General features: G+C 39.6%; 1 protein-coding gene across 2 annotated transcripts in view; it reads right to left on the bottom strand.

Annotated features, from left to right (window-relative positions):
- Positions 1–648: 648 nt before the first annotated feature.
- Positions 649–12,031, bottom strand: part of VPS39 (VPS39 subunit of HOPS complex) — a 59,682-nt gene continuing 48,299 nt past the window's right edge. The window contains exons 17-22 of one of the 2 annotated variants that reach the window (XM_074235178.1): positions 11,838–11,940; positions 11,510–11,555; positions 9,949–10,098; positions 9,530–9,664; positions 9,189–9,280; positions 649–7,547 (exon numbers count right to left, since the gene is read on the bottom strand). In XM_074235178.1, coding sequence (XP_074091279.1) covers positions 7,472–7,547; positions 9,189–9,280; positions 9,530–9,664; positions 9,949–10,098; positions 11,510–11,555; positions 11,838–11,940 — 602 coding nt within the window. In that variant the 3' untranslated portion in view covers positions 649–7,471. The remainder of the gene's footprint in view (positions 7,548–9,188; positions 9,281–9,529; positions 9,665–9,948; positions 10,099–11,509; positions 11,556–11,837; positions 11,941–12,031) is intronic. The other variant, XM_074235177.1, reaches the window with a different exon arrangement.

Raw genomic sequence — 12,031 nt, forward strand, 5'->3', positions numbered from 1 at the left:
GAAAGCTGCTTAGTTTAAGGACATAAAACTGCTCAGAGCCATGCACCTCAGGGTGGTTGGCCGCCTAGTATAAGACCCTTTCTGAGTATATAGGTGGATTTACTGAACTCCCTCCTGTGGGGCATCTCAAATACTTGTTGGTTATAATACTTGTTGGTTATGGACCATATGACCTCTTGGGTGGAAGCTTTTCCCTTGGTCAGAGCAACTGCTTCAGTGGTAATTAAGATCTTACTAGAGCAAATTATCCCTAGGTATGGATTGGTGGAGAGGATAGACTCAGACCAGGGAACTCATTTCACAGCTAAGGTCCTGAAGGATTTAGCCAAAGCTCTCAAGATCACCTGGGATTACCATCCTATATTCATCAGCCATATATATCAAAGATCAAATAAATATGCTTATACAAGGTGATTCCCTTTGGCAAATCATTCTGACTATATATCAAGGGCCTATGGGTAACTGTAACAAATATCTTATTTTACAATTTCTTTCTACTCAACAGTGGATTCTTCCAAAAAGGACTTCATTGATACTGATTGAAGGTACAATAAATGCCTTTAGTAATGCAACTGATAAAGGAATAGCTCCATATTTTATACCTCCAAAAACATCTTTACATCTTTACATCTACACAGAAAAAATGAGTTGTTTGCCCTCATTTCTCTTTTACAAGAACCACAACCTCTCAACATTTTTACTGAAAGCAAGTACTGTTTTTATATGACACAACACATAGAAACTGCTCACATTAAAGTTACAAATATTACAGAATTATATTAATTATTCACTGTTACAACAAATAATAAAGGAAAGAAAGCATCCTTTCTACATTTCACCTATTTATTCCCATACATCCTTACCAGGTTCACTTCATTATGGAAATACAATAGCTGATCAAGTGACAACTCAAGTTTATCCTACACCTCTGCTTTTAGGAATACAAGCAGCAAAAGAACCTCATAATATTTTTCATCAATTTGCTCTGACGTCTCATAAACAGTTTCACATTACATGTGAACAAGCTTGGCAGATAGTCAAGTCTTGACCACAATGCATTCCCCATATTCCCAATCCTACACCCACAGCTAATAATCCACGAGGTTTTACATCTGAGACATGGCAAATGGATGTCACACATGTCCTTCTTTTAAGAAATTTCAATATGTCCATGTTACTGTAGCAACTTTGCAGACTAGAGAAGCTAGCAAACATGTCATTGATCATATGCTACACTGCATATCTGTACTTGGCATTCCTAAACAATTGAAGACAACCAGGTCATACTAGTACCAGTTTTGCAGAGTTTTGTCAGTAGTTTGGTATTCAACATACTATAGGAATTCCTTATAATCCTACAGGACAAGCTATTGTAGAATGCAAAAAAAAAGAGACATCAAATGTTTTTTGGATTTACAAAAAAAGGGGAGGAATATATAGGAAAGAGCATCAGCCAGAAAAAGATTAGATTTGGCATTATATACTATTAATTTTTTAACAATGGATGAAGATGGGAATACTCCAGCAGAGAAACAGTTCCAAAAAATAGAAAAAGAATCAATAAGTCAGGCTCAGGTTATGTGGAAGGACCCCTTGACTAACAGATGGAGTGGTCCCGATCCATTACAAAACTAGGGGACAAGGTTATACTTGTGTCTTTCCAGGAGCAGAGAAACCAGTGTGGTTACCAGAAAAGAATGTCCGAGTCTGTTCCAGCCTTAACGTGAAAAATGAAAAGATTAACACTGAGCACCACCTGATGGACATGAAGAGGGAGAAAGAGAAGGGGAAATAGAAGTAACAGAGCTAGACCCGTAAAGGAACATACGAGACAAGATGCCTTGTTGGTAGCTGCCTTAACCATCTTAGCTCTTCAATTATCTGGGGGGCAAACAATATTGGGCTTACTTCCCTTCTGCCATGGATTAGGGCAGTAACTTGAGAAGATCAACTCATGAAAGTATACACAAACAATACCTTGCTATCAGGAGGTACTTTAGCCCCTATTTCTTTGCAAAATTCCCCATCTGTTATGTATATATTTTTTCTCTCACAACTCGTACGCCCATATGTTTCTGCAAAAATGTGACATGTCCAACCCCATATCTGCTTTTAATAAGTAGGGATAAATGGGCACATGACAGCAAAGGACCAGGAAAATATTGGGGCATCACAAAACTAAATGTTAATGGAATGAGAGTCTAGAATTTTACTAAGTATCCTAATCTCCCTCCGGGTAACAATCAGACCCGAAAATGGGATCATTTTCCACCATGGGAATGTTGTCATCTATGGGCTCCAGAAAATATCATGGTAGCAGACACAGTATTGTTTAATTAGAGGGACATAGCAAAGAATTAGGCTGAAACACCAAGGATGCATTTATTGGACCACTTCCCAAGGATATGATTGTAACTCAAACAGGACATGAGTTTCCAGGCCTGTGGTATGCTTTTGCAGCCTTTGAAACTTAGTCATACAGTATTCACCAGAACCACAGAAGTGGGACTATTAATGGAAGGTAATAGGTCAGATGTTCTTGCCTGCCTACCTTTTTCTCAAGCTTTTGTGGTTTCAGAACAATATTACGGACTGCTTAAATGAAAACTCTTCAAGCTGTATGAACACTGCAAGAGGATGGATCCTGGAACACAATTTACAGACAACGTAATCTTACCCAATTTGTAACAAAAGGAATAACTTATGTTATGATTGTGGAAAAGCCATCTTTTGCTATGATACCAATCCAGCTTTATCATTCTTGGTATCAATCCACTGAAGAACATTCCTTTGATTTGGCTGTTACAGGTTTGTGGGTTTGTTTGTAATTGGCCTTCTTACTCTAATCTCTTTAGCCACCACTGCTACCTTAACAGCTGTATCTTTACAAACCTCTCATACTGTTCAGTATGAAGAGCTTGCAAAAAATATTACTGCAGAATATAGTTTGCAAGAAAGATATTGAAGAAAAACTTAATTTGATAGAACAATCTGTATTATATTTAGATGAATTGGAATTGCTTAAAACTCATTTGTCTCTTTGATATGACTATAGATAAATTTATTTTTGTGTTACTCCCAGCCAATATAATAATCATACATAAAACATTACATGGAATCAGATAAAGGTTCATTTATTAGAAGCCTAACATAACTCTAATATTACAATGGATATGACCACTATGCATAAAATCACTGATGATACTGAACACTCCAAGATTCCAGGAACTGATTCTAAGGCAGTAGCCAAAACCCCTTTAGACACTCTAAAGATATCTTCTTTTCATAATCTGTAAGCCATGATAATGCATGTAATTCCTCTGATAATAATTTCTGTTGTGTTACTCATCTGTGGACCATGACTTATAAGATTGATAGTCCGTAATGTTAAGGTATTAGAAACTGAGAAACATGCTCTCAAGTTATTAAATAAAAAAGGGGGAGATGTGGAAAGCCATGATACCTGATCCAGGCTCTAAAAGGATCTCTAAGGTCAGCTCCAGGTTTTCACCTGTGATGCAGCCTGAGGCAAGGCTCTGAGGCTAGCTCCAGGTTTTACTAGTGGTGTGGCCTGAGGTTTTGCATGACTGCCAGGACCACATCCTGAAGGTATTGGCTAGCCACATACCCTGATAAGCAACTAGATCAATCATGACAAATACCTGTGACCCTTGTACCTTGACATTATGGAATAACATGGTCTATTGATAAGAATAAGTATTGTAAGAATCATAGAGTAGAAGCTTGTTTATGCTGTAGCTATAGTTTAAATATCCTGGACTCCTGATCAATAAACAAAGTCATCTATGACTCTCTGTCTGGCCCAATTATTTCTCACATCACTGTAAACACATGATCAAGGGTGCTGGTATCGACTACCATCCCCTAGGATAAGCCTTCATCACTGCAAAGGTCTGCTGCTGCACCCACCTGCCTTGTCTCTCCTCACACCTCTCCATTCTCCACTAAGTCACCAAAGTGATTTTCCTAATGTGCAAGTGTGATTCAGTCACTTCCCTACTCAATAAACTCAAGAGGTTCCCTATTGCCTCCAAGAGAAAGTATAACTACTGTTTGGCATTCAAAGCCCTTCATAACCTAGTGCCCTCCTACCTTTCTAGTCCTTACACATTTCTCTCCATCATATACTCTTCCGACCTGACACTGGCCTCTTGGCTATTCCATGAACAAGACATTTCATCTCTCAGCATTCACTGCCTCTCTCCCATGCCTGGAATACTCTCCTTCCTCTTTTCTGACTATTGACCTTCCTGGCTTCAAGCTCCAACTAAAATTTCACCTGCTCCAGGAAGTCTTCCCCATCCCTCTAAATTTCAGTGACTTCTCTGTTGTTTCCTGTTTATCCTTCCTTTGTATGTCTTGTCTATATCATCTTGCCTATTAGATGATGAGCTCCTTGAGGGCAGAGCTGGTCTTTCACCTTTTGTATCCCCAGAGCTTAGTTTCATAGTGCACTTAATAGTAGGTGTTTAATAAATAGTTACTGAGTGATTAATCAATACTGAAGAAATAGAAATATGAAAAAAAAGAGAATACTATAATACAAATACCAGTTCTGAAATTTCTGGAAGCTATTTGCAGCCTGCCATAATCACATGAGTGTCAAAATCATTGATTTCCTTCCAACTACTTTCCTGTCACCCAGCCCCACTCTTCCCCACCACTTATTTTTTACAGATGAAATCCCTTCTAGGATGCAGGAGAAAGAGGAGGCAGAGGGGACCAATCCCTTTTAGGAAGTCAATAATAGAAGTAAACAATGTGGGAAAACTCAAAGACCTAGGAAGCATTCCAGAATCCTTCACTTCCACAGTCCTGGTCCTGAATCACCCTCCTAGGCAGGATAGGCTAGAGGAGAGGTACCAGATCCTACCACACAATATGAGATGGTTGGTGCAGGAAAGCTCTAAGGATCCTCCCAGTTCTAAATCCTATTTTTTTTTAAATGGAGACAACAGCTAAAGTTAGATCCCCCAAAGTAGCTCAAAAACATAAACATGGCATTGTTTATACTTCACTCTGCTGGGGATTCTGATTTTCCTCAGCTCCAAGAAACATGTGAGATCAAACATCATTTGCTTTTTTGTTTTTTAACCCAACTCCACAAAGAGGGAAAAAAAAACAAACTAGAGATAGAAAAGTTCATTAAATTTTATTATCATTATTGAAGGGGACTAAGAGATCATTGTCACCATTCACCCCATATAGCTGTGATTCCGCACTGCCATTCACATAGGAACTGTGACAATTTCACACACAATAAATAAATATGATAGGTCAAAACTCATACTGGGTAGACTTCTGCCAAAAGTAGGTGTTAGGTAGGGGTTTGGCCCAAAGAGGGCTAAAGGAAAAGGAATGGGGTTAACAAAGCAGCAGCTTGCTCCATGTAAGATCACACACAATCTTTATTCTATTGCTTTGAACAAATCTGGCTCACAGTAAATGCAACCAGAGACAAAAGGTATTAGGCCAGTGCAGCATTGAGCTATGCTTCTAAGAGAGCTTCAGTAAGAAAGCAAAGGGAAGACCTGATACCCACCTCCAAGCTTCCTTCCTGGAAATCAGGTTCCAGCACTCTTCTTTGTTTGCTGCTATGTACATATGGACAAATTGGCAACAGGTCCTGTCTCTTCCTATTTACTTGCATAGCAGCTCTCCCAAAAGACTCTTCCTACTCACTGACCTATTTCCAGTTGTCTCCATCACTGCTCTCAATATTAGGTAAAATGTAATAGATGAGTTGGGGGCTAATACATCTTCATAAAGAACCCACAAGTCCATATGGAAGACTGGGACCCTTTCAGTCCATTGTTAGTCCCCCTTAGCAACAGCCTATAGACCTCCCACAAGCCTAAAGGCAATGCTGACAGCACAGGGAAAGAGATGCCAAAATGCCACTGCAAAAAGGAGATCAGGTTATTATTTGAGTAAAGGAAAGACTTGGCCACTATGGTTAATGAGAAGGAGATTTGCTGCCCCATCACTCAGCCCTGCTTCCAACAACCCACTAAAGGTATCAGCGCAACAAAATTAAAGTGGTAGAGAATCCCCAATAAGGTCAGGATGCAGGATTCCTTGATCTTCATGTCCTTGACCTGTCTACTGAGCCTGCAAAGATAATAAGTCCTAATCCTTTAAAATGGAATCCATAAGTTATTCTGTGGGTGGCAAGAATACAAACTAATCAGTGCTTCAGAGAATCTTGGGGGAAAGGGTGAGGGAGCCCATTTGCTGCTGTTGCCTTTTTCTCCCATCCTTCCCTACATATGATCACAAATGTACTGGGAGAGCTCTTTATTGTAGCTCTCAAGTGAATCATTTCTCTAAAGGTCTCAGAGCCCCAACTACCTACAATATTGCAACCCAAACCTCCAACTCCTTCAAAACAAATGAGCAAACTGATCATCAGACTTATTCTGCATGGTATTCAAGCAGGAATAAGCCTGTAACATGGTGTAGCATCATCTACAAATATTAAACTAAATTTAACTTTGCTAGGTGAATGAGCTGAGAGTAGCCAACACTGTAGGGGTCCATGAATATGAATCTCACACTCAAGAGCTCAAATGCAGGCTCAATCTTTATTATTTCATATCTTGTCAGGACCCACATTCTCCACTGGACAGAGGGTAGACATAGGATTCCTTTCCTAGAAAGGCAATGATGTCCTCCTGGTCTCCCACTGATGGAGGGAGGAACAATTGATTGTACAGTGCAAATAGGACAAATTAACATTTTCCACCCATATCTCCTAATGCTTGCAGAACTGATATAAAAAATTCTTGAGAATTAATCCTTTGCATGTCAAATATAACATAGTACCAAATACCAGTCACAATTCCTGACCTCAGGATTGTGGAAGAAAGTGAGAAGGAAAAAAGTCAAATGAAAGTTAGACAAAGATAAAGGGGAAGGAGTAGAGCTAGAAATGTCTTGGGAGTGTCTTGCACCAACTAGACCAAGAAAAAAATCCTTAAATAGATAGCTAGCTGCTCTGCCTACACAGATGTTACTGGAATTTCCTCTTCTCACTGGACTCTCCAGTTAGTTTGGCCTCCAAGTCTTTGTGAAGACATGCATTTACCTTTATAAACAAGGTTCTTCATGGAAAAATTCCCCTTCAGTTACAAATGCTCAAAACAAAGTTTTCTTAGTGTGTAGCAATGCAAACACTGAAGGATGTGTCTAACTCACATCTTAAGTATCAAAGAGATTTTATGAAGTTGCCAGCAACTTAACCATACGAGTCATATTTTTCCACTTAAAAAGCCAACACTGGCAAGGTTGTGAGTAGAGTTAGTTCAGAGATGCTCCAGGCTATAAAGTAGTATCCAAATGAGAAGACAACTCCTGGAGGCCTTCCTGTTTCCTAAGGAGCTTCCATTCCTTCCATTCTTCTGGGAAATGCAGGAATTATAGTCCGCTGACCTTACAGCATGGTTCCAGTTCAGGTGTCAGTTGGATTGACCTCTTTGGAACAGAAGTAGTGTACAACCACCCCATTGGGGTACCTGGCAAACGCACTGCAGGGAAAGGAGAATGGAATGAGATTGACACTGGTCCCCAGAAAAGAACCACCCTCCTCTATTAGGAAAAGCTTTCTGCCTTAAAATCATCATGGAGGCAGCCCTGGTCAGCCTATGAAAATCAAGCTGCCCCCTGGACTACCTGGTCTCTGACCAAAATGGGAACATATTCATTTCAGCCTAGCAGATATAAACCCAGAAAGATTTTAGTGATCTCTTCTAATGCTGGAAGTTCAAGAGAGTCATAGACTCCTCAGAGTTCTCTAAAATGTCAAATATACTGCATCTACTGTACATGTAATCTCCTGTTAACCAACATGTGTTTGAGCATGCAAAAGACAAGGCAGGAGGAATATGTAGGCCCACAAATCAAAGCACGTTTAGTATCAGTTGACAGTGCCCCTCAGGACAAATTATAGGCTTGTCTAGACAAAGTTCCAAAGGTAGATCTTTCTGAGGAATCAGACTGAAGAGTTCCAGGTCTTCTAGGTCAACTCCCATCCAAAGAAAGTCATAGACTATTTGCTTTTACAGAGTCATATATACTGAAGACCTGCAGTAATGGCAGGCTCACGCTCAGCTGAGACAGCCCATTCCATGTGTAGGCAGGACCACTGCTGAGGTTTTTGGGTTTTTTTTTAATAGTGAGTAGAAATCTCTGTCTCTGGCACTTCCCTAGTCCTTGTTTTGTCCTGCAAGGCAAGGCCAAGGGGAACAAGTCTAGTCCCTTCTCCACTACATCCTCCCTTAAGTCTTTACTTCCCCAGGCTAATCAACCCCAGAATTCCTTTAATTGTTTGTCAGGGAATGATTTTAATCACCCAGTACTCAATGTCCCAGATAACTTATTGCTTTGGATCCTGTAACTGTGGTAATATAAACTAAAATCTCATAAAAGTAGCCAAGTCAGTGACCAGCTACGTGTTAAATCTCTTTGGACTGCTTAGAACAAGCCTATTTCAAAGGGCAGAGTTTAAAACTATAGATTTATTTTTTCAACAGAACATACATTTACTCTGTCTGTTAAGGTCAGAGTTAATTAAAAGATAAATTTCAATTGACTTAAAGCAGTAGGATGTGGCAGAGGCAGTTGTGCCCACCTTTTAAGAAAAACAGAAATTGATTCCTATATATCAGTGGCCTGAAATTGGTCCTTCTCTATCAAGATTTCCATAAGAAGCAGCCTATTCATTTTTTAAAAATTCTATTTTCTTTTCTTCTTAATTCCATATTAACTCCTTCCCACTTTCTTCCATTCTTTATTCTCCCAAATTGAGAGAAAACCTTTTACAAAAACATATTGTTAAATAAAATAAATTCCTGCACTGCCCCCCCCACAATAGTCTCATTATGCCTTCACTTTGGATGAAAAAGAAGTATATAAGAAAATCTAGGAGGATTTTTAAAAAACCTGTATTGCTTCATCTTTGATTAGTCATTCCAGAAATAAAGAGTTTGGACATGGGAACATTTCAATACTCAATTCCTGCTTGCTGCTCATTCCTGCTCAAGGAAGACATTGTTCCCTGGAAACCCAGTCAGACCTGGGTCTGGTTGAGGAGCAAGGTTGCCTTGTCATTAGAGGAAAACTTGAAGAGGTTGGGGTGGGGCCAGACCAGGCCTGGCTGAGAGGCTCACCTATTCCCTATCTTCTTCTTACACACCATGCACAACTTTTCTTCTGTGATAATACACTTCACTTGTTGGTGGAAAATACGCTCCTCTTGGACCTGGAGGGACAAGAACCAAAATTCAACAATATTTGAAACTCACCCAGCTATCCCCAGAAAAGTATATTTAATGCATTTTGTTCCCTCTCTCTCCCCAACCCCAATTTTTGCTAACAGTGCTGGGAACTAAAGGTTAGTTTCATCTCTGGATGTGACCTGTGTATAAAGCCCAAGGCTGAGGGCTCTCTCCTGTGATAGAAAGAGATCAGGACTCAGGCAGAGAAATAAGATGAAATAAGAGATTTGTACCCTCAGGAACTCTGCATGGAGAAGGTTTTTGAGAACTTGATTGAAGCGTTTCTTTTGTGCATTTTCCTCTAGGACCTTTTCCAGAAAGATGCGTATCTCATTAATCTGAGTGTTTGCTGGAAGAAGATTGATGGCCTGAGGGCAGAGGAACACAAATGAGGGATGAACCATGCAGAAGAGTGAAGGATGCAGAAACTTTTAAAAAAAACTAAACTAGTTCCTCAGTTCTGTCCAAATGCTTTGCATTCCTTTCCCTCAATTCAAAGAGGATAGATCAACGGGAGAGGGAGAGGGAGAGGGAGAGGGAGAGGGAGAGGGAGAGGGAGAGGGAGAGGGAGAGGAAGAGGGAGAGGGAGAGGGAGAGGGGGAGGGGGAGGGGGAGGGGGAGGGGGAGGGGGAGGGAGAGAAAAGGGCCTGACCTTGGTGGTGTCCAACTTGCTGTGATGTAATTCCAGGACCTGCAGGGCAGCCTGGAGATTAGCTTGGGGCTCCAGCAGCTCCATCTTGATTGGCCCCAAGCAGTGAACACTAGGTGGGGACAAATACATCCGAAGAAGGGACAGATACACCTGTTTCACAGAAAACCAATTAAAACATATCATCAATTGGTATGGTACTAGTACTTCAGAGAATCCCCAAACACCAGCTGAAACAGAGGGACGGTAAAGAGCAGGTATAAAGAGTATGTTTAGAAGCACTGGCTGTCATTTGGCACTTGAGATCAGACAGTTATACAGTTATATAATGCCTCACCTTAGAGATTGGGAAACTAAAAGGCAGCTAGGTGATACAGTGTATAGAGCACTGGCCCTGGAGTCAGGAGGAGAATATGAGTTCAAATCTTACTAGCTATGTGACTGTGGGCAAGTCATTTCCCAAAGGAAAAAAAGAGAGAGAAATGAGGAAACTAAGGTATAAGAGAGTTAAAGGGATTTTCTTGTCCAGGATCACACAGCTAATATCTTCAAAGTCATTAATTGTTATCTTAAAAATGTATAAGACAAAATGACTAATATAGAAATGTTTTACATAACTGCACATGAATAACCTTTAAATAAAAATGTTTGGAAAAGGTACATGAAATTAAGTTGCAATAAAAAAATAATAAAAAACTGTTTGATTTACTCCCCAGGAGAAAAAGGGGGGGGGGAGTTAAGTGTAATTCAGTAAAGGTTTTTTCTTTACACTGGAATTTGAAAGCTACGGGGTGATCTAAGGCCTTGGTAGGTAAGGACCAGGTTGCAAAGGTGATTCAGTACATTGTACTGATACCAATTGTAAAAATTCTAAAACATCATGGTACCAAAATGGAAAAGCTAAAAAGAGTCAAAAATGGAGTAAGGCCAAAGTTTAATGGACTAAGACAATTTCTATTCAAGGAAGAGCTTTATGATTTATTAGAGGATTTTATTAGAATTGGGGGCCATGACAGCCTGAGTGTTAGGAAGACCAGGCTCACATTTTGCTGCTGTAACTGGATGACTATTGGGTTATGCCATTCAACCTCTTTGGCTCTCCTTTCCTCATCAATAAAATAACAATTTGGAGTAGATGAATAGATCTCTAAAGATAATCCCCTGCTATAAAATTCTATGATCCTAATTCTAAAAACAGCATATACCTAAATCTAGAAATCATAAGAAGTAGGTTAAATCAAGTCAACAAACATTTATTAAGCACCTACTATGGGTCAAAAACTATGGTAATTGCTGGGGATATAGCATCTGCCACATATGGTGACAGACAAGATACTCAATCTTAACCATTCCTGGTTATGATATCTGATCCACTTACAAATGAATCACAGGTATCTCAAGTCAAATACTACATACACATTGATCCCCAATATTTTAGCACTTCATTCCAATCAGAGTAATCTACAACTAACTTGAAGAGGGCTAGGCTGACTATGAATAGTCAGACACACATGTGATCACATTCAATAACCACAAGATGACCAGGAATGGGATTACTACTCACATCTTTGTTGCCATCTTTATTTCTGTCATAGTGTTTATGGCAGTACCTGAAAGTGAAATAGGGTGTGTCAGAAATGGGATAAGGCCAAAGTTTAATGGACTAAGATAATTTCTATTCATAGAATAGAAATTTGTGATTGTTAGAGATTTTATTAGAATGGGGGGGGCTCACAAGAAACAATTTTCTCTCTACTAGGCATTAGCCTTAGGTATTTGGTGTTCTTAAGTCTCTGGATCCTTCTGGGTATTCTTTTGGTTTCTTCTGATTTTAAATAGAGCATATACCCAAATCTAGAAATTTGAGGATTAGAATCAGAGAGGTCACTTACTCTTCAGCCATCCTTGTATCCTTTAGAGTATGGACATAAATGAAGAGGGCTTGTTCATGTTTCCCCATTCGTCCCAAAAGGAGAGCTCTCTCCTCTAGGAGACCTAAAAGAAAATTAAAAAAAAAAAAAGTTAACCACTACTTCAAGTCAGCTTTAAGGAACTAAACTGCAAAAGGAATGGTATAGCATGGGAC

Source organism: Macrotis lagotis, chromosome 4, assembly GCF_037893015.1.
Source record: "Macrotis lagotis isolate mMagLag1 chromosome 4, bilby.v1.9.chrom.fasta, whole genome shotgun sequence".
NCBI lineage: Eukaryota > Metazoa > Chordata > Mammalia > Peramelemorphia > Peramelidae > Macrotis > Macrotis lagotis.